A 24,629-nucleotide genomic window follows, 5' to 3' on the forward strand; every position below is an offset into this window, starting at 1 on the left:
TTCTACAGTACACAACAAAGCATAAGACTGCACACTTTAAACAATAGAGCAGCGGTTCACCAGTGTCAATAGGAGTTCCAGCAAAGTTCCCACCCACCTTAGTCATGCAACAGTTCCACAGTCTGTCAACAGGAGGTCCAGGGAGTCCTGGTATCTTGCTGTTCCTGGCCACTTGGCCAACTCTCCATCAGTGTGGTGGGACTTCGGGTATCAATCTCTCCAAAAGAGGAAGGGCCCTAGTCCCCAACCCCCAGAACCAAAAGGTCCCTTAGAGGGCAAGGGCTTTGAGACCCCCTTCGCTGCAAGGCTAGAGGGCCCCTTTAGCCCATGGGATCCACCAAAGCTTCACCCAGGGCTCGACAACTAGCTCACCCCCAAAAGGATGGGCAATGATGGGGTTTAGGGTTCCGGAACCTAAGGGCCACACAGCCCCCCCCTAGATCTTCGGCAATACAGAGCCCATAAAGGTCCATCCGCACCACTACAATCCATGAAAAACAAAGCAAAAGTGAAAGTGACATACAAAAAAGTGAATAAATAAAAAAATAAAAAAGTGCCGAGTGGGTTCAGCCCCATCCTCATGGCTGCGCTATTAGAAAAAAATTACAGCCCAGCCATAAGGCCCAGGCAAAAGGAAGGCGAGTACGTAAAACACCTCACCAGTATCCTAGCCAGCCTGACTTTAGCTATCACTGGGTAGTGAATAACAATTTGTTGTTTTGGGGAAACGTCACGTAAAGTCAGAAAAAACCTTCTCAAGAGTTTCTGGACCTGCCTGATTGGTCCTTTTCTGTGATTACCTTTTCACAGATAGAAGATGAATTGCTCTTGATAAAATTTGGGACATTAATTGTTCTATGGCTCTATAGCAGAGTTTGTTAAAACAGGAGAGATCACAGTCCAGATACATTACATTTAAATACAATATATTGTAGTCCTAGTCCTCAGTAATTAAACAAAGAACTCTATCTGTGGACATTTTCCCAATCTTAACACATGAGACCCCGTGGAGTGATGTACATTCATACAGAACTGGTGGACAGCAATCCTTTTGCCTAGGCTGAAACAGTGGACTAGTCTGCATGTATCCATAAAATAAGAAAGCCATACTGCAGGACATATTACCACTTAAAAATACAATATATACAAGTTTAAAAATGAATGACAGGTATGGGGAACCAGAGGGCTAGAAAAATTATGTTTTTACAGTACACACTTTGTGAGAAACGAGGTGCAGACTGGTTGAGGTGATATTAATACTTTGTTTCCATCACATTGGTATTATGTGGAAGTTGTATGTTGAAGTGCAATCAGGTGGTGCCAGGGTACACTCTGCCCCACAGTTTTTTTGATTGAAAAAGTAGCTTTATTTTGCATAAAGTACAAAAAACACATACGATACATTACATTCAAGTGTACACAGTACACCGTAAAACATAATCATACATATATTTTAGTACAATACAAGGCATAAAGTACAAGATATAACATCCTACACTATACATCAAGTACTGCACTAACCATTCAAACTTAAACAATATAACATTTCAAGAAAAAACACTGGATGTGAGGGGGAGGTAGGTGAGAGGGGTAGGGTGGGGAAGTCATGAGCCCAAAGTTTTATTGAGGACACACACAAAAAGGGAAGGGTGCATAAATAAGGCATGACAATCAATAACACTTCAAACTGTGATAGGGAGTGGGTTGGAGGGGGTAAGGGTGGGAGGCACAAACCAAAGATTTTAATGATAAAAACACACAATGGGGAGAAGGAGAAGAGGGAGACAACAATCAATAACGATCAATCATCGTCTTCCTCCTCAGGACTGTCAAAGGTGTTATAGTCTCTTAGCAGACTGTGGATCAGCCTGCGACAGTCCTGGATGGTCATCTTTTCCCGCTTCAAGATGAGGCGATTCCTGGCAAGCCACATAGCGTCGTTAAAACAGTTCATAAGGCGCCAGGTCTCCTGGATTGCCCCAATGGTGTGGGTCCCAGGAAATAATCCATAAAATACAGAATGGTATGAAAGGCAAGTCCTGGGCACACTGTCCTTAAGTTCATGTTTCAAGGCATCCAACAGTGCCTGGGCAGTTGGGCAGTCCTAAAAGATATGCTGAGCTGTTTCCCTTCTGATGATACAAAAGGGGCAGTGAACATATCTGCACAGGTTCCGGGAGTGCATGAATGTCCTGAGAGGCAGACCCCCCTGGATAGCCATCCATGCAATGTCCTTATGTCTATTAGTCAGCCTCTTAGAGGCCACATTCTCCCACTCTGCCCCACAGTTATGCCACCAGAAAAGTGTTGGGGTAAGTGGCACCAAGTCTGTATGGTACAACAATACCAACGGAAAAGGAGCTTATAAGAATTTTCTTTGAATTGGGTACAACTGGAGATTTTAGCCAGTCCTTTGTGTATTCGGGACCAGTCCTCAGGTCTGACAGTTTCTTCGAAGTCTTCCTCCCATCTCAGTTCCTTTTTTTCATTTTGTATTCTCATTCTCTTGTTATTACCATAAAGAAGGACATTTTTATTTTTTAAAAACTTTTCATTTATAACAGCAGAGAGATAAACAGGGGCGGCATGGGGATAGACAAAAGGAGCGGGAAGGGGAGGCAGTGTCACTTGGCTAAGACAATCATCAAATGATGAGGAAAAACAAAACAAAACAAAAAAACACAAGTGAATGGAGAAAGTCAGAGAAAGAGATGGAGGAGTAATGGTCATAGCAAAGTGGTAGTAGCCTTGGGTGTGAGGTCCAAAACGAACAACAAAATCATCCGTAAATTGGGACTATGAAGTAAAATGTTGCCGGTGAAAAGAAACAAGTTAGATAGCTTTACAATGAAGGCAACAGGAGAAGTGGCGGCATGGCATAACACCATATACCAGCCCATTTTCACATATATATATATCAGTGGTCGAGGTGGAAATTTAGAAGTGGTGGTATAGTAAATGTCTGGGGCTTTAAATAGGTTTAAATGAATGTAAGCCCTAAATTTAGATGCATTTTAACACTATTTAATACAATACAAAGACATATTAAGAGATAGCACTCAATATATATTTGTATTTTACAAAATAGTGTTAAAAAGCAACTAAAATTAAGGCACTGTGTCCCCCACATTTCCCATGTCGGACACAGGAGACACAGAAAGACACACACATACATTGGGCATTTCAATTGTTTATGGGTCAGAGCTCTGTCTATGGAGAACTAGGAATATCCTTATTTGCTGCCAATTAATCCCTATATTGGGGAGTGCCTCACCTCAAAACAAAATTCTATATAAGTATATAAGGTAAATAAGGTTAGGCACAAGCAAAGATAAAGTGTAATTAGGATAAAACAGAAAAACAATTCCAATATCTGCTATGATCACAAATAGATGAATACATAGATACAGTATATAAAGTAAAGAATCAATCTCCTACATTTGCCTATAGCCTAAACATAAAACCTCCATCTTCAAAACACTGATTAAACCATAGCTATATTTGTGAAAAGTAATAATGTTTCTCACACAGCCACAGTTCCTAGTCACAGATCAAAGGGTTAAAATACTAACTAATACTAACTGTGATCTATGACTAAGAACTATGGCTCTGTGAGAAAGCAGCCAAAGGCTTTTCACAAAAGTCATTATATTTCTATGTATTCAGCTATTTGTGGTCACAGCAGAAATGGATACAATACTTAATTATTTTTCTGCTTTATCCTAATTATTACTTACTTATGTATGTATGCTTGTACCTGACGTTACTGGATGCATACATACATACATACATACATGGGACACACTGACAGACACATAGATCTGCCTGTGTGTGAATGGTGCTGACTCTGAGTAATGAAGAAATAAGCAGGAGAACTCCAATTTGTTTATTTTGCATAAAGCTTTGACAGAACATCAGTTTCAGGTGAATTAACCTTTATTTTACAGTGTGTCTCAATTATTGACTAAGTTATACAAATTGCAGCCATTTTCCTATAGTCCAAAATGCACTGAAGCCTATGCAAATAGCTCACTCACTATTTCTTTTGTATTGGAGACAAATTTGATTGTAACATGTGATCACCAAGTGCCAGCCCACCAACTTTGATAAAAAAATAAATATATATATATATATATATGTATTTTAGCTGAGGCATTTTAAATTTGTAGAATTGCTGAAAAAGCTAACACATCATATTGAGATCCAAGGTCGTAATACTCAATTTGTAATAGCAAAATTTTGGGGAGGGAGTCTCTACTGAGGCCCTCGCTCTGCTCTTCTGAGAATGCATGGGTGTTGGCGCATGCACGGTTATAGGACCGAAGATCGAAACGTGGCTTCACTGCAAATGGGTCTTTGTTTTCAGATGAAGTCATTTTGAAAGTTTTCCTAAATTTCTGGCACTTCAGAGCCTTGACAATGACAGGATGAAGCCAGAAAATAAGCTATGGGAAAACTGCCCCCTGAAAGCCAAAATGCACTGCATTGCAATCCAATGCTGGAGCACCAGACAATAACTAAACAAAGGCTTTCAGCATGTGGGGGAAGGGTGAACCTACTCACAGAAAACAAAACATTTATTATGAGTTCAATAGCCCTAGTGCTATAGGGATGATTTTAACCACATCTAAATAAAACAATTTTGCAGATATATAGATTATTGTCTACTTTACCCAGGAGAGATATTTCAGATATTGGTAGTGTAAATCCTCCATTTAACACGCAAACATTTAGATGTTTTGAGGTTATAAACAGTAACTTTATAATATACTTTATCTAGAATTCTATTCTTTCTTTTTTACATTTTTTATAACATTTTCTTCAAATATAAATATATACAATTTTACAAAACAAAACTAAACAAGGCGCCATCTTTAAGACAATTTTGTTCAAATTGTTAAACATTGCCTAAATTGTGTTTCTTTTTTTTTTTCCTATTGCAAGCATTGCTTGGTACTTCATTTTTACAAGTGTCTCTCCTACAAGGTTCGGTCCCTTGTGATGTTATTATAAACCCGATACCTGATTATACACCCCATTGCTTCATGTAATCAATGTGGGAGGAATTTAGTTTTAGACTTTAAATTTTAACTTAGTTTGAGGATCACAGGGAAAAACCTGTTGTGCTCTTGTAGTTAGAATTCTCTAAGCTCTAAACCTGTCACCTTTTCCCTGTTCCTCCAGTCAATGGATTACAACAATAATAATACTAATAATATTCATTGGAAGTGTGTACTCTGAAATACATAAATCTAAGGCTTCCTCTGACCAGTTTTCTAGAACAGTCATGTTGTTTACCCTGGAAACGTTTAATTTATCGAAGGTTATTTTTATACACCTGGTGCACCTTCATAAACAGGGACATTTTATGGTGTCTCAATTTTCATTTTCATGTTATTGTCATGTAAGCAGTGGTCGAAGTGGGGATGTATACGGTGGTATGCCATACCGCTACTTCTCCTACTGCCTTCATTCTAAAGCTATGAAATTCCATTCACTTACATTCCCATTATATTTTTCATACCGCCACTTCTAAATTTCCACTTCGATCACTGCATGCAAGCCTATGTTAGAGCATTTAAAAACATACTGTACACTAGGGGCACCGTGGGAGTCAGACCCTTAGACCCTTATGTAAATACTAATAAACCAGGCTAATGTGCTTTCCATCTATAGCAGCCCCTTCTCCCTTGGGGCTACATATGCTCTTCAGCAGTCTGTTGCCATCAGGACTTCATCACAGTGTTATTAGTATTTATCACTTGATTATTGAGAACAGACAATATGGAAGGTAAACAAAGTCAGAAACCAAACTGAGGTCAGCAAACAAAACAGCAGCAAAGTACAAAATCAGGAGGCTAAGTCAAGGCCAAAGGTCAGGGCTGTAGAAATTCAATCAAAGTCCAAAATACAGGCACAATTGGCACACAATAAACAATAAGAAAAAGCATCCAGGTAATCACTTATAACGGGCAATGCTTACACATAGGAGCAGGCAAGAAAAACCACGGGTGGTCTGTTACTAAGACAGCGGCAAAATATTTTAATAATAAGGCAGTGATAATTTGAATAAGTGTGCTTATAACAATTTAAAAATTGCAGGAGAAGCTGCAATGGCTTGGCTACCTTTGTATAATATATAAGTCTTGGATAGAAAATTGACCATTATCCGCTATTGCTATATCATATTAATTGTAATAAAACCCAGAAATTAGGCTTTTCCAATGGATAATGTAAGCATAATTTTGAAATGTTCTCTGTACAGTGCTGCGGAATTAGTGGCGCTATATAAATAGTTGATGATGAGGATGATGAAATAATATCCTATCCTGTATGCTTCTAAATAAGGCAGATAAATTGATAATCTAAAAACATGCCTCTTGTGATGGATATATAGAATGGAGGAGGCAATCTGATTTAAATTTTAATGTTCCCTACACCTTCAAGGAGCATATAGAATCCTAGTCAGGCATCATGAAAATTCATGTTTAAAATAGTTAAAGTGTCTACTAAATAGATGGCAGTAGCAGTCTCCCTTTGATCAGGGGTATATTTGATAATTTCCTACCTAATATAAGTCTGAGAGTGATCAAGGTAGATGCCTAGTGAGCGGATATTAAACAGCCAAGTGAAGTTGCTCGTCTTTCGTTGACATGTGGGTGGGTACTTGATAATGTGATTCGCCTCATCAGGTCCTGCCACTATTGTGAGTGGATGGGAGATGCATCTTCATGATCCACCAATGGCACAGCAATGATATCAATCCATATCAATACACCCACCACACTTGAGTGGTGCTTGTACGCAGGATAGCTAAAATAACATGTGAGCAAAGTCAATGTTCCAAGTGGTCCCTATATAACAAGTTCCAAAAAGACTACAGAGTATTGTGCTGTACTGCAAGTCCTTAAATATAAACATAGAATCAATCTGAATTTCAACATGATCAATATGCTTTTCAACAGAGCTGAGTCTTACCTCCACACAGCTTTTAAAGGCAAGTACTCCCGAGTAATTTCAATTTTCTTAGACACCTATAGAATAACACAGGTTTGAGAAGGAGGGGAACCACAATAATGGTTTGCTCACAAAACCCATTTTTAGCACACAAAAAACATTCCTATACTATGTCACTTATTACTGCATGAGTGTAACCTACCTGCACAAGAATGTGAAAATGTTACATTCATTGATGCACATCCCAAAACAAAATCATAGAAAGTGTACTTTTTCCCCTTTATAATGATCCAACAAATGATGTTGACATTACATTGAAGGGTTCATGGGGAACACTTGATACATAAGGTTGCACCAAAATGTAAACAAACCTATGGAAACTCCCAGTATATGAAGAGGTTAATATTTACACAACTAATTTATTCTAACTGGCACCATCACATCAGTCTGCACTTGTTCAGTGTAAAGTCCCAAAATTATTGTATGCTGCCAGAGGTGATGAGGAAGTTCTCTGAAGTCACCAAATAGACCAAGTCTCAGGGAGCGGATCAGGAGTCTAATATAGGCTTAAAAATCTACTACAACCAGTGCAATTTGTATTATGATTTTAAATATATTTTTTCATTAGACTAAAGTTGTTCATTAAATATTTCTGGAAGATCTTGATGCTTATTGCACAAGAAGTTCACCAGGTATACTTCTTATTCTACCTCTTATTATTTCTATTTTTTTCTTTTCCCTATCCTGACTTCATGGAATTTCCATGATGTCTTCATGTATTTGATGAAGTGAGGGATCCTCCTCATCCACTCTACCAACATAAAACGGTTTTGAGAAGTCAGACAGAAGTGCAGACTCTCTATGTGGTGCCGGTTCGAAAAAATATTTTAAGTGATAAATATTAACCTCTTCATATGCAGAGGGTTTCCATATCTTTACGACTAGACAGTTGTGCTTACATTTCAGCGATATAAAACATTATGAATTTGGAATTAAGCTTGTACAGTAGACACTTTATTTGCCTTCTCCCATTTTACATGAGTACATTGGGAACAGCTTTATGGATTAGTGGAGGTGAAAGGAGAACACTTGCAGAAACACAGCAGACACACTCACATAAAGCACACCTGTAGGTGAACGAGGTTCTACTAAAATCCTGTGGTTGTGAGTGAAAGAATATTACACATTTTTGTTGGATCTGTTTTCTTTTTTCTATCCTGACTTGTGCGGGGAAATTTCCATGACTTCTTAATATTTACATAAGACAAATACAAAGGATTTTTTTAAAAAATTAAAAATAGGGTCAGTGTACCTCAAGAGAGAAATTTCTTTAATGGAACAATAACAGAATACTGTTTACATTTACATTACAATGCAATCAACTCTGAAAAAAGCATTTGTTATTTAAATACCATTTACATATTTATGTGTATTGTTTAAAATTATATGTTTTAAAGACTTAACTTTTTTTTTTAACAATGTTGCAACTTCGAGTATCTAGTTTTGTCAAGGGACAGAACTGTTTACACACCTTCTCATAACTAATAGTATTCAGGTATTCCATCAGTTTCAAAGAAAATAGTTCCTACTAATAGACAAGCAAATAAATGAATCACATGACAGGCCTCTTATACACACCCAGGACTGTTTTTACTATATAATACATCACGGCAGATACTCTGTCCAGGTAGCTGCATTGAAAAAGTCATGTTATTTACTTCTTTACATATTACTCTCTTTCTTGGTTTTTGGCTGGCTATATTTTTCATTACAAATTATGAAGGAAAGGAGGGTGAATAGGGGGACACAAGCTTGTGAGGTGCACAAATTGTAATTTAGGGCATATTTACTCACAAAGCAAAGGGTGAAATCAATTCTGAATACAGCCCTATACACATGTCTGTTACTACACAGGGAAACTACAAATATATATGGCATATAATACAGAGGCAGATGTAACAAATTGTCCCTATCACTAAATGGGCACTATAAGGAAAAGGTTAATTTTTATTATCATTTTCTCTGATTTCATGGTGGTATTCAGTAACTAGTGTTATACCCCATTCATACTGCACCAAAATCCCGGGTTTTTGCCGGGGCGAGCTCAAACGACCCGGGTCTTGGTGCAGTATGAATGGTACAAGTCAAAAATCCCGGGTCTAAAAACCCAGGTCTTCAACCCGGGATTTATCGAGGGGTAATTCCCGGGTTGGACCCGGGTTGCCTGCACTATGAATGGTGCAACCCGGGTTTTTCAACCCGGGTTGCACAGAAAACAAGCTGATTGGCTGTCTGCCTGTCTCTGGAGGATTTGGAATTAGGCATTTCTCACTCATTTTATGCTTGCCAAAAAGAGGCCATTAATTTTCCATCTAGAAGTCTAGTCTTTTGGGGTAATCATTGAAATATGCAATGCCTAGCTTTAAAAGCTCCTACAACCTTCCCTTAAATATATGTTTCCCAGTCTCTTTATGCCTTTCAGAAAGCCCTCCTAGACTAGTACGACTAAATATATAAGCCAATTGGAGGTATCCTTTATTCATTATTGTATTATTGTATTATTATATTGTGTATCACCATTTTTCAGTTAATGAAAACTGCTCTGGTGATGACTCCCACAAATTGCCAGGGTACAGACTTGTGCAGTATGAATGGGGTCAACCCGGGAAATTTCCGGGTCCGGGGTGCAGTATGAATGGTGTTTCTGAGCTGGGACGCTCCGAGCCCCGGCAAAAACCCGGCTTCAAAAACCCGGGATATTGCCGGGGCGGCAGTATGAAAGCGGTATAACAAAAACATAATATGAAGTTATTTGTTATTTTTTTCACTGAACTTAAACCACTGTGTTCCCAAAAGGACCTTGCACAGCAGGTAAATCTCACTCGAAGAAATGATTTGTTCCATTCACTCACATAGCCTGGCTCAGACTAAGCTAATCTCAGTACTATCAGCCAAATAGTTAAAGTACAAACTGCTATTGTTCTACAGTATAGTGAAAAGTGACATACCATTCAGATTGAGAGTGAGCAGTTAAAACAATTAGTAAAACTGTAATCTTTTGTATAGAATGTTATCTCCACTTAAAAGTATATTTAGGCATAAATAGCAGATATATATATTAAACACAAATTTAGCGAAACAATAATCACGTCAAATGTTTTGGTTAGTGAAGTAAAATGTTACTTTTAATTCATATATAAGTTTGTTTGTTTTTAAAGTAAAATACTAAATTATATCACTGCTAAACAGTTACACAGTACATATGGGAACTTTCATGAGGTAAATATGTTAGAGGTAAAGTATAAGTATAATAAGCATAATATGTATTGTTAGCAAGTAAAATATTGTAAATAAAATTCTTGGTTTTTTTTTAAACAAAAAATTTTGTTAGTCAGTTCTATCATCCTATTTCAGTAATATTCATAAAAATGTTTTACTGGATTTTTAACAACAGACTGCATTAAAATGTTCTTACACTTAAGTAATACCTATCAAAGATGCTATATTAAAGCTAAAAAAATATGTGTGGTGATTGTGATATTAGAAATATAATTCCTGTGTAACTTTTCGTTGGTTGGTACTGGGTGCTGAATTTAAACATAATATATAGCCATGAACCTCATTCACTTTGTTAAAAAAAAAAGGTAACTATAAAGTGTATTATTTTATTATTAATAACCTATATTAATAACTGATCCTTAACAGTGGGATCGTTAGATGTCTTCACAATTTTACAGAAATACATAAATTAAATGGCACACCTATATGATCATTTAAAAAAAACACACACTTGACTTTGTTGCATTTTAATGTATACTTGAAATATTTTAGATTGATTTAGTCTGCCAGATAGTTGAAGCTATAAAACCTTTATAATAATTTAGTTATTAAATGTAAGCTTTTATTTTTACTTACTAAAGTACTCCAAGGAAATACTTCTCAGTACTTCTAATTGGAAATTCAGGACACATTATGCCACAGGCCCAATCCTCCCCCACCATGTCTTTTCTGATAGGCCGCGCCTTTTAAGCCAAATGGAAATTGCTATTGTTCTGCAGGAATTGTTACCTTTGTGAAGTATGCAGTATTATGGACATGAACTAGCATGTGTTGTTTCAATGAGTTTATATGATAATAACTAATTGATTTTGACACATTATAAAACCAGGAAAACAATTTAGTCTCCTATGTTATAAAGGAAATGTTGAAATTGCTTGATATGTTATATACTGATAATATTTTTAAGTGTAAAGCTATTTATTGAATATATTGTATATATTTAACCTCTGTAGTGAATTAAAACATAAAAGTCCTCTCTGAAGAATCCACATATGGACCTAAAGGGCTTATTAACATGGCATTGTGAACATGTCCCAACCCTGTTCTGTGGATGCGGATTTTGTAAGTCCATCCCCATAGATGTTTGTGGAAAATAGCTATTCCTAAACACAGCATACTTTAATAATGATATTAATGGACATTTTAATAAACAAACTATCAACAGGTTTTACTAGTTAAGTTACTTTTTTGACTGTCTATGCACCATTTTGAACTCCATTATCACTTTTCTAAAGATTTGTTTGAAATAGTGTATTTAAGTTTTAATATTACAGTGGGTCATTTCAAGAAAAGCCATTTATCTCGTCCCTCCTTTCTTAAAAGTAATTTCAATGTTTTCATTTTTTTGGGATTCCGATTTGGTTAACCAATCTGGCTGTTTTCGATTAATGTGAACTGACTTAACTGTGTTGGTAGCTCTATTAAGACTACCAGTGATTGATTTTTATTTGTCAGTGTTGGAAAATTTGTTAAACCGGTGATCGTGTCTGTATGGTCATGGTGTCATTGGTGACATGGGGGTAAAAGTATTATGCTACGATTTTTTTTTAACTTGCCGGAAATCGGCAACTTTGCAGCTAAAATTTAAAGCGTAGATGGCTTGTTAAGGCAAACTTGCCTTTACAAGCCATCACCGCTTTAAATTTTAGCTGCAAAGTCGCAGATTTCCGGCGAGTTGAAAAAAATCGGAGCATAATACATTTACCCCATGGTCTGTTGTGATATCGATACGGTTAGGTGCTACCACTGAATAACCAGAGGTGACGTTCCTGTGTGATCAAATAGGACACAGATCTGGTTGGTCAGTTATTTGGCAAAATCATGGGGCTGCAGAGCACTTGGCTAGAATATGACTATCCTGCACTGGTTATATCCCCCCTATGTCTGTGATTGCACTAGCAGGGCAACCAGTTCATAGAGCACTATATAGAATTTCATCTTTCTTTAAAAGATGTAACTTAGTTCACTATAGAAAACAAGCACTTGTACCTTGTGTTAAATCTGCCACATCTTTTTGTAAGCTCTAGCAAGAAGGGCACTCTCAAGTTCTGTTTCATTGATAATGTATTGTTATCCATTAAACAGTATGTCAAAATTGTCCTCAAATGTTGCACAGCACTGCAGAACATGAAGCTACTATGTAAATAAAGCATTATATGTTTTGAAACAAATTATTTCATCTGCATTGAATCTCCCAATCCTCACAGTTTTTGTAGCAGGATCAAGGACAGCAACAACTACTGGCTGCAATGAATACTTGAAAACAGCTGCTAAAAAATAATTCAGTGTTGGCAGGAAGTAAAGCAATAATCTCTAAACATTCATATCTCAGTTTCTTCTTTTACAATTCTCTAGCACATCAGTATTCATTCGGCATGGCCGAGATTCCTTCTACATATGTAGATTATGAAACAAAAAATACTTAACATCTAGGCATGTAGAACTACAAGTACTGCTGATTAAGTTAGCAGTACAAGTGTACAACCAGTAGTTGATTATTTAAAAAGGTATAGGACATTATATATACATATTTGTGATTTTCTCAATCACAAATATGCTTATATAATAGTTTTTTTTATGATTCTATGTTTGTGTTGCTTCAAATTGTGTTGAAAATGATATGCACTTGCTAAATGCAATCAAATGTCCATTGCACTGTTAACTTTACCAGTGGCAAATGTCTCACAGAGCTATATAGTAATAGGAGTATATCATCCATTGTTGTCAAATTAATTAATTGATGTATTTATTAATTCCTTTCAAATGTGAGTAGTCCTTTCAGATTTTTCCATCTACTGGATTTCTCCCATGTCCACCCCATAAAAATCAGCTTTTGATCCCTTACCCTTAATTGTTATATTTCCATTTGGGTTGAAACTACACAAAAAATATTTTTAAAAAAATGCTTATATTATAAAACCTAATTAAACGCTGCTAAATAATATTTAATTAAATATTGCATTAATGTAAAAATATGGTATTCTATGAGAAATATGACATACCATTGCTGAAAAGCACATCTGAAATGATTAATGTGAATGTGACATTATTTTGACAGTAAATATGTTCATAAAAGCACCTGTTTCATAATCCAAACTGGCACAAATAATAGTGTATATGCAGGACCTTCATGAGTATAACTTTCAAAGGCCAACATGTAAATATGAAGGACTTCTTAAAAAGTATAAATTAATTTTTAATGATCTATGATTTATTTGTCTGGATGAACGTTTGGATATTGTCATATTTCTGTTCTATGATTTTCTTATCTCAACTTTTTAGATTTTTTTTAATTACGCATTGAGGCTCTGCAATAAATCAGTATATTGAGCACGGAGAATGGCACTATAAGCGACCTGTGTAGTATGTATGCACTAGCATTTTACCAGGCGGAATGTGTAGGTGCTCTGACTAATTACAAAATCTACAAACTATTTGGCAGCTATTTTGTGGACAGGAGCAAACAATTTAAAACATAAAACTCATTTCCTTATTATACAATTGACATAACGTGAAAGCAAACATAGAAACTGTGAATTGTAAGTTACAATTTCAGATATTTTCAAATAAAGTCTAATGTTTGCATTCAGATTTCTTGATGTGCTCCAAAACAAAGAATGTTAACACCTCCAAAATGAATGTTTCCTAATGAAATGTAAAACTGGGAGACAGATGATAATTTAATTGATAAAAATGTCCTATGGCGTGGTCAACTGATTAAATATGCACAGCACAATAATACTACAAATGGTTTAAAAAAATGCATTAACCATTCATTGCTTGCTAGCACTATTTACACTTTAAATAATATATAACATTTAAAAAAAACAATAAAAAGAAAATGAATCTGTCAACTTGCAATTAAACTATATTTCAAATTAAATTCTACAATGCTCAATTAAAGTTCCCTAAGAGTATATAATATAAGTATTTATTGAATATATATGAATGTCAAATGATTTTTGTATTTTTTCAAATTTGTCAATGAAAGCATATTCCTTCATGAAGAAACTGCTTCTTGAAAACTGGGTTTACTGCAACAATTTTCAAAGGCTCTTTGCATCCACATGATGTAGTACATGACAAATAGTGCCAGCAATACAGCATTATGCCTTGTGAATCCAGTCTACTTCGATGATGTTGCAAAAAAAAAAAAAAAAAAAACCCTGACAATAAGCAGGGATTAAAGTCACACACAAAAAACGAGGAAAAAAAACAGAAGGTAATGGTATGGTATGAATGTAAACAAAACACATTGGTCATATGCAACAATGATTCTAGGGGAGAGTTGGCTGCCTCACCACAGAGACAAGGTGGAGCACAAATCACTCCGCCGTCTCTGCTTGGGAGTCCATTTTAGGTCTACCGAAACCAGGACAATCCCCGGATGTAACTGTCATGGCCGCCAACGGTGACTCGGGCAGCATTTGAGGAAAATAAGGTAATTTCTCCTTGTAGACGGAGAGCGGGCAGGGGCTGGATAGAGCGGGCGAGGCGAGCGCTGGTGACGGGAGAGAGTCCCTGGGCGGATTGGTTTTCCCCCCCTTAGTGGGTGAGACGCGGGCGGGTTGGAAGTTCGGTTGACTTTGTGCAGTGGACGTGGGCGGAGGGAGACTGCCGTGCGTGTGCTCGGGGGAAACGGTTAAATAGTGCCTGGCAAAGTTAGCGAAAGTTGGCAAAGTTGACGTGGGGCTGGGGTGACCCGGGTAGAGGGGGGGGACCCCGAGTGCAACCCGCATGGATGACGCCCCTTAAATGGCCGGGCTGCTTTATGTGGATGAAGTCACATGAGGGGTTCCCAGTGTCCATCCGCCGCTCCCCACAGCTTCTCCTCTTACACTACTTCCCCCTAATCCCTTCCCCTGTGCCTTGTACTGGGGGGACTAGCTGCCCCATTCTACAGGATTTGTTTTCACTGCACTAATGACTGGTCTGTGAGATACCCCCCCACTTGTGCTGTGTGTTGTAATAAACCAAAATATATTACCCCATGTTTGTACCCCCCTCCTCCCCCTGCAGCAATTGTATATGGTCTTAGGGTAAATGAAGGGGGGAAAATAAACTTTTAATAATTCATAATATGCATTTTGCACAAACATTTTAGTGCACATTGTTGTTTTATTTGCAGCTGTGTGAGCAATAGTTATGTGTATTTTTGCAAAGATACATAAGTTACTTGAACTCCCAAGCAAAATAATGAACTCATTTTTGTTTCATATTTTTTTTTCCTTTGTAACTTAAGTTGATGTCCAAAGTGCATTTTATTCACTGCACATTTGGGGCATTGTGCAATACTAAATAAAAATGCTGGCAGATTACAGTGAATGACCAAGCATTATTATTTTTAATATGAAAGGTTTTCTCATCTGCGTTTAGAATCCATATTTTAATGTCATAGTGGCGATAGTAAGTATAATTGACATTAGTTTTGCAATGTTGACCTACCAACAGTAACTTATTGTTTAGGGAGGTATTTGTTGTTTATGCTTTGGCCACCTGTTCACTAATGTTTTTTTTCAACGTTGTTGATGACCCGAAGGCCATGCCTTATTGCACGACTTCCATTAATATATTGCTAAAGCCACCATTACATGGAGCAGTAGGGGAGGCCAGTTTGGTAGTGTTAGACCAAATTGGCCCAAAAAAATGAAGGTGTGTGTTTGAGCCTGCAATGACTGACAATCCCGATCAATACCTGTTCTGGTTCAATCAGATGTGGTTTGGGACTAGAGGAAAATCCAGTTGGCCGATGACCAATTGTGTGCCGTTATTGGTTCGGTTGGGTGTATTGGACGCAGATCCGGCCACTCGGCATTCATGCGGAGCAACTGAATCTGTCATTTTGTTTTCAATGAAAAAGGCATGGGTGGCAATAGTTTTGCAACATTTTAATTGCATTGAAGTCCATCAATGCATCTCCAGCCCTGTTGAAAGACTTTTCTGATAAGCAAATTATTTTCTTCTAAGGGTTGCTCCCTAAAAAGCGAATTCATAACAATTATTAAAAAAATAATGTGGCGTATTCATGATTTCAATAAGTTTGTATCTATTTCCAGTGGGTAGGTATGTCCTACTGGTTAACCTTTTCTACTATCTAAATCTGCAGTTGGGAAGATATCTTAAACGGTAACCGCCCACTGCTTGTATTGTCATGTTTTGTTTATTGCATTTTTGCTCTAAATGTAGTAGTATAATTGGACACAGTTGGTCTATGCACATATTCTGAAAAAGAAAAATAGTGAAAATATGTCCTTATAAGAAACTGAAAGTGCGAGAATAGAAATGCTGCAATGAGCTATTCACTAATCTTCACAGTACAGTGCAAATTTGTCATAAGAACATGCCTTATATAAATGTTGTTGATGTGGGAGCATAAACTGGAAAAAGACAGCTTTATGTAGCAGGTCACATTATTAATGGTAAGGAGTTAATTATACTATTTATTGAAATGGCTCCCATTTATACTGGAAATGATTCACAGCTTACCTACTGGATGCTGTCATATTTTTGAAAAAGTCCATCCCACTTAAAGTGCACAGTTATTAGTAGTAATACACACACACTCTGCAACACAGAATTGATCTACTAACTTACAATGTTTTTGTGAATTTTCTTAATCATGCACAGGTGAATTAGTGTTGATGTGAATGGTAATTATCACACATTTAACTCTTCAGAATATAACCTGTTTGGGCAACTTGAGAAATTGGTATAAGATCTGTTATGTGAGACCTTTGTAACTGTTTATATCTCATGTGAGATATAAAAAAAAGGATCCAAGCAGAACATTAGTATGTCATTTTTTTTGCAGTAAGTATGTGAAAAACTATATAGTCCACATTGATATAATCATGGTCCCAGTCAGCAAAGGCTGTGATTAAAGAGTTGATGTAAATTATATACTTCCTACTTATTATGCAAAAGTCATTATTAGAGTAGTCATTCATACAGATATTTACCATACATGGTTCTACTTTCTCATAGTAGAACCAAATATGATATCCCCCCTATAAAAAAAAAGGCTATATATATATATATCTCTATGTCATGACAGACCTATTTGCAGGGCCCAATGAGTTTGGGCTGATGTTCTTTGAATATTTACTTGTATCCAACCAGTAGCCAAAGGGAACCTCAGCTTTTCTGAGTTCTAAATATTGTATCATCTTCTTAGTCTGTCCCAATATTCATATAGCCGTTACTCCAAATAACTGTTTTATTCTGTGTTGTGATCTTTGGATTCTTGTCGTCTATAGATAAGTAACACATTCTGACATGTTTATGATAAAATAACGTAACACAATGTTAATTTTTTTAGATTAAAATTTTATGAAATTAGAAACATTGTGTTTGCTTGGTTTATTTGTACATGGCTGATTTGTCCAATTAGCTTGCCTTAAGCAGCAGTGATACCATGGAAATGCAACACTAAATTTAAAACCTTTTGTTGTTTCATTCTAAATTAAGTTTCAGAATATTTTGTTGACCTTTTGGAAATTGCTGCTGTAATTTTGGATTGATAATTAAACTCACAGGCCATAAAGCCTAATTTGGTATGTAAGCTTTTGATGTTACCAGGAAATTCTTGTCACAAACACTAACCAATAAACCAAGGGTGGGAACATATTTTAAAAATGTCATTTCAAGTGTTAATCCTCATCACTAGGTTTTTGTAATGTAAAACACTCATAGTGTAATTCATGCACATTTTACTGGAAAAATATAAATTCCCAGCAGAGTATATAGATCCAGATGAAAAGTTAATCCTGGTTATTAAATGGAGAGGATGCAGTTTATCTTTAAAAAAAATGATCCTAAAATTTAGAAAATCCTAGACAATATATATACTAAATAGCTGCAGCAATAAATTACAGTAGTTTTTATAACATGTGCAAAAAATGACATTACTGCATATTCAACTAGAATAGGATTGCATCAGAAAATATTTCAGAGCAAATCTACAGTTGCTTGATTGGAGAGGAATTTACGTAAATGCCTTCCATGTCAAACCAGCAGTAGTCATTGGAGTTTCAGCTTACGTGTTCATGGATTAATGCTTCTATCTTTTTTTTTTTTTTCTTGCCTATGTAACACCAATGTGCAACTTTAGACATACCTCTGCTGGTATACTTGAGATATTTTTCCCCCCAAAGAACAGAGGAAAAAAACACACCAGATAACATAACATTTTCTTTTTTTTTGTTTCACTTGTTAATCATAAATTTTACATTTGGATTTTTCTTAATATTAACCATTGTTAAAACTTTTTGTTTATGATTAAGATTAAATAATGATGTTTTCATCATTACCAAATACCAAATTATATACAATACTTGTTAAACATAAAATGTACATTTTTACTGAATCTTCTTTAAACTGTTTATTTCTTTACCTATCCAGGCCTATCATTATCATTTAGAAGAATAACTGGAAGTTCATGGAGAAAGATGTTTTGTGAGGTAAGTTAATTTTTTTTCTTGAATAATTCGAGCATGAGGCTGTATGATATGTGACATTCTATTCATGTAAATACATTAACTTGCATTTTTCATTAATCATTGTTACATATAGTACTGTTTTAGGCGTATATGATGCAGTGAAATGTACAAAAATGAATTGCAAATAAAAAATGTGGTTTTTTTTGTTAGTTGTATACTATTACTATTTTATTATAATTATTTTTTTATTTGTACATAGGTAAACTAAAGTAAAGGATTTGCTTCACACTGATCCACAATTATCTGAAAACGGATAGAATCACAATTTATAATGAAATCACCAAATAAAGACTTTTTTATGGATATTGAGGAATCCACGTCTTCAAAAGAGGATTTATGGGACTTTGACACAGATCCTTTTGACCCCCATGATCCCAATACTGTATCTTCATCGCTTTCTATAAATGAAAGGGTTTTACAAAAGATGGAGGAAAACCCTGATATATCAATAGATCAAGCAATGGAAGAAGTTACTATGAATGATGCAGCTGAAAAAGGTTCCAAGTCTCTATCCAAGAAACAGACAGCAAGGAAATCAGTGGGTAGAGGAAATTTAAATAACCTTGGGAATCCTGAAGAGCAAAACACAGAAATTAAAATTGAACCAAACTTAGATGATGATTCTGCCAATATAGCAGCAAAGGTACTTCATTTTTTTTGCCAGAAATGCAAAAATGGAATCCGATACAGCCCCAATGATCTTCAGAAACACTTTCTAATATGTCACAACGGAGAATTGCCACTATATCCCTGTGAAATGTGTAACTTCTCTGCAAGCGATTTTCAGGAGTTCAAAGAACACCGAAAAACTCATCGGAGCACACTAGTCAAATGTGAGATCTGTAACAATGACTACTTATATACTTTGTTGGGCTTAACAAAGCATTTCACGGTTATGCACTGCATTAACGGCCACTTCAATTGCTCAAAATGCAGGTTTTCTACTAGAGATGTTGGCACTTTTGTTCAACACATTCACAGGCACAATGGAATAGAGTATGCTTGTCAAAAGTGCAATCATATCAGTTTCTCAAAAATCGAGTTTCAGAGACATCTTCAGGGTCACAGTACACTGTTACCATTTAGCTGCCAGTACTGTAACTACAGCGCAATGCGGAAGGACTTTATTGTGAAACATGTTTTAGCCCGACACAGAGAGCATGTTCATGCAAGGGATGACCACGTACTGGACAATTCTAAGGCACAAATGCTACAGACAAATGCAGGACTGAAACAAAAACCCCAAACAGATACTCAAGAAAATTCATTGTGGAGACAAGGAGGCAACCACCCTGGTGTAGAAAGGGCAGCAGACCGCGTAGACAGCACTAGTGGTTATCCGTATAAATCCACAGATAAAAATCAATCACTGAAAGACTTTTCTGGGTATAACATCGATTCTGAACAATCTTTAAATGATGGTGTTTCCTCTGTAACCACAATAAAGTGTAACAAAGAAGAAGCCATTACGCAAGGCAACATGGGCCTCTTGCAAAATGCAGTTCATGGCCCTACTGTACTTATGGTGAAAAACAACAAAATCACAGTACCGGCAAATTACAGTGCAACATTTGTGGGTTACAAAATGGTCAATGGAAAGCAAAACTTAGTTATTAAGTTACTGCCATCAAATAAGCAGTCAACAAATACTTCACAGCCATCACCTCGGCCATCCAATAGCTTACCTCGCTTTTCTCAGGGCTCTAGTCATGGATCGTATGGAGCGTCACCAAACACTATAGATAATCGGTTGAATCCGCCATATAGGCTTCCTTCTACACAGGCTTCTACAGTGGAGAAACAGGCTGGTTCCTTGCGGAGCATAACCTCCGCACTTGGGTCACTTATCGCAAGAAGAAATGAATCTGCCTCTAAGCTAGGAGCTGCTAATAGACAGCCGTTTCTTGAACCTCTACAAAAAAGTGTGAATAGTCTAAGTATGCCCAATTCATCTTCTGGTTCTGATTTTGTTAGAAAAATTAAAGAAGAACCTGAAGAATACAACATTAATGAGCAGCAATTTTTTGACAGTGACCACAACTACAAATCTTCTAATGATGGAATGAATTCAACCCCTGGGTCAAGTAGTCTAAGCGTGGATCCAACTACTGGTTTCTTGTACAGACCACGACCCAGTAGTGAAAGCAGTGGGCCAACATCAGTGAAACAATTGTATAGTAAGGACTTAAACAGTTCAATGTTGCATGCATCAACAGCAAGTGGTCTTGGAAATTTCTCTTGCACAAGTCCCAACTTTATGTCTAAAAATGAGTTTGCAGTGAGAAATCTTCAAATGAATGATAGACTTTCAAGATCGCTGGAAAATAAATCTGACAATATAGCCTTTATGCCAAGGATTACATCAGTATTCTCTTTACAAAATCGCCCATCTGACCCCAAAACAGTTGCAAAAAATACTTACCTACATAACATGCTGCAAGACAATAAAAGGGTAAATGACAAGCTCTGCATAGCAAAAACTCCAAACTCGCATACCAGCAGCAACACATTCCCTTTTACAAGGCAACCTATGTCGAACCCTGGTACAAAATTTGACAATCGTCTACCAAATGGCAATGTTATATCGTCGGCTGTATTTATGAAGCAAGAGCCGGAATCATCTTTGTCCGGTATGAAAACTTCACTCCCTTCAAGAGTAAGTGAGCTTCTGAAAACGCACTCTGATGCAATAGTTAGCCAACAGCTGGCAAAAGACAAAATGTACAGTATATCAAAATCTTCCAGTGGCCCCACATCTTTCCAACTATTTCACAATCCACAGCTTTCAGGAATGTCGCAAGCAAACACTGTTTTGTATCCACCAGGTTCTAACAGGTTTGTACTGCCAATTGTACCTAATAACCAGGCTGGCTTAAAAATGGTTTCAAGTCAGACAAATGCTCCCAGTACTGCAACATTTTCTACTTCCAATAGATTTAACTCTCCAGTTATGCTCAACACAAAGCCTGGCATGGTACTAACGATTGCCAATGGACCTTTTGGCACCATAAGAAATGTGACTAACGGTGGCTCTCAGGTCATGGGTGCAATGAACAATTTAGGGAAAATGGCACTTCCTAGATTACAGCGCCCTCCTGTACCTCATGTTTTAAAACCAAATTTGGGTGCATCCTCGAATAATGTATCTGCCAATATAATTTCAGGTTCTGCTGTTGGAAGTAAACTTCCCATAAACTTAAATGTCCTCCAGTATTGTATAAACTCGGATGCTTCAAGGGCAACTGGAAATATGGAAGCTAATAAACAACAAGAGTCCCTGCAGAAGCAACCAGTTTATGCTGTCTTTCCTGATGGAAAACAAGCAGTCCTTTTGAATTATGTTTTACCAAAAACTGCATCTGCAAACGCCCAGAAAGCTGTTCAATTAAACCGAATGAACCAGAAACTGCTACCAAAGAAACCTGATGATGCACAGCAAGCTGCTTTTTTGAGGAGTAAAAATCAAGCCGGTGTATCTGCCTCAATTAAGGTAGAGGACATAAATGCACTTGAGGGATATGGTGGTAATACACCTTCAAGCAAAGTCACCAATTCAGATTATTTGCGTAGTAGGCCAACGGAGAGAAAACCTTATCTGAGGTCTAGTTCCAATGCTAGTTTAGCAGAAGAAAGTTTGTATTCCACAAGTGATGACAAAACACTTTCGCAACTTTCTGCAGCGCATTCAAAGATGCCTAAACTGAAATGCAAGCAGGGTAACCTGAGTACATCAAACTCTAAGAACAAGAATTGGAAGCGTAAAACATCAGCAGACTCGAGTAGCTATGAAGCAGACTTCGAATTTAAGACAAAGAAGAAAGTAAGCGAATACTTACAGGAAGTGCCACGAAAGAAAATGCTACATAGGAAATGCAAAGCCAAGTCTTACACAAGTGAAGTGGAGAGTCTTCCAGAGATGGCCACACAAACGCCTCCCAAGGACTTCGTGAGGACATTACGACTGTATCCTTTCAGTTCCAATCAACTTATAAAGTATCCGCTGAGGAATCAGCCGGTCGTTGTGTTGAATCATCCCGATGCAGATGGTCCTGAAGTAATTAACGTAATGAGAACCATCTCGAAATTCAATGGACATGTTCTTAAGGTGTCACTATCCAAAAGAACAATTGAAGCTCTTTTAGAGTCAAAGCTATTGAATTCTGCTGATTCTGCAGGAAGGCGCCATCGACGCTCAAAACCTGTGAGCCCAGTAAAAGAACGATTTGTCCTCAAGTTAACCTTAAAGAAAACTAGCAAAAACAATTACAAAATTGTGAAAAACACACCTGCAAACAAGCTTCAAACTAAATTCAGCTGCTGGTTTTGTGGTCGGATATTTGACAATCAGGACGAATGGGTTGGGCATGGCCAAAGACATCTGATGGAAGCCACAAAAGATTGGAACACTTTGTTTTAACAGTTTTCATAAGTGAGCAATTTCGCATTTGACTGTAAGAATGCTGCTATTTCCTTTTTCTCTAGCAGCAGTGTTCCTTATCCCCCTCGCCCATCCCATCCATTTTTGGCTCAGAAATCCTTTCCAGTATTTTGCTGTACAAACTTACAAACTTGTCCGTACTGTGATTATTCAGGTTTTTTTTTTTTGTTTTTTTTTTCATTTATACCGTCAAAGATTTTTCCATCCCTTTTTGTAATTAGTTTTTTTTCCCCTCCTTTTTTTATGGGATTTAAAATGTAAGTTCTGTGAATAGTATGCTAAACGATCAAGAGAGTTTCAATTTTTGGTAATCTGTAGTCTTCAATAACTGGAAGGGACGTAGGAGAGCACCTACATTATGTGAAATGATAAACTCAAGGTTTGTAGATTTACGGTGCAGGTTTGTATACTAAGCCACCATGAATAAATGTGTGAAGTCTGCAGTTGTGGTACATATTTCAAGTGTGTACTGCGTACATTTTTACAACATTGTCTCATAATATTTAATGTACACGTTTCTTTCTATTGCAAGAAAACTGTATACTACCTGGAAAGAAAGCCTTGGAAAAAAAAAACATTCTAATTTTACTTTTGTCTAATTTTTTTATTCAAAACCGGGTCTACTAAATACTTACTTTTTGTCACATGTAAATAGAGAAAGCATGATTTGCCAAGACATTAAGGAGATGCTTACATTGCTAATTTTTCATGAATATTAAAAGTGAATTATTGTGAATGGCTGTATATATGCATCTTGTTATTTTTCTTTTGCCAATCTAATGTACAAAGTACCCTTTTCCTTTATAGTTTGTCTAATAAAAGATAATCATGATTTATTTTTTTATATATTTTCTTAAATACCACTTTCAATACCTTCCAGGCACCTATCTTGTTCCGATAGTAGACTGATTATTTGATATGGTACATATTTACTTTAATTATATTATAATACAGAAAATAAACATGTGTCTACACAATGGTACACTTTAATGGTGAAATTGAAATTAGCCGTTCTACCGGTGGTAATATAAAGGATAGATATACCTAATTTTTGAAAAGTAATATATAAAGATTTTGCATTACCAAGCTAAATAATACACCTTAAATAGTTGAATATGCTGTGCAGGATAGCATATGGGCCAATAATTCAAGAATTAGCAACTGTTCAGGGAATGGGGTTTCTCTGTCTATCTTGGAAAAGGGAAGGATAGTGGAAGCTGTATCGAAAATCCACAGAGCTGTACATTTTAGAGGATTCAAACAGTGGTGTGTGATCCGTGATGTACAAATGCCATTGGTGTAGATTGGTATCTTTGTTTTAAGAACTGTGGGCCTGAACACATGGGGTACCTGCTCACATGGGGGATCTGCGTGTGTGTGTGTATATATAAAATATG

The 24,629-nt window shown here is 36.6% G+C and overlaps 1 protein-coding gene across 1 annotated transcript; it reads left to right on the forward strand.

Moving 5' to 3' along the window:
* Nucleotides 1-14,632: 14,632 nt before the first annotated feature.
* Nucleotides 14,633-24,064, forward strand: ZNF518A (zinc finger protein 518A). Its single transcript, XM_075216172.1, has 3 exons — nucleotides 14,633-14,737; nucleotides 18,697-18,755; nucleotides 18,994-24,064. Exon 3 carries the CDS (start codon nucleotides 19,066-19,068, stop codon nucleotides 23,209-23,211), a length of 4,146 nt encoding a protein of 1,381 aa, XP_075072273.1. The 5' UTR covers nucleotides 14,633-14,737; nucleotides 18,697-18,755; nucleotides 18,994-19,065; the 3' UTR covers nucleotides 23,212-24,064.
* The last annotated feature ends 565 nt before the right edge of the window (nucleotides 24,065-24,629 follow it).

This window comes from Mixophyes fleayi, chromosome 6 (assembly GCF_038048845.1).
Source record: "Mixophyes fleayi isolate aMixFle1 chromosome 6, aMixFle1.hap1, whole genome shotgun sequence".
NCBI classification, from domain to species: Eukaryota; Metazoa; Chordata; class Amphibia; order Anura; family Limnodynastidae; genus Mixophyes; species Mixophyes fleayi.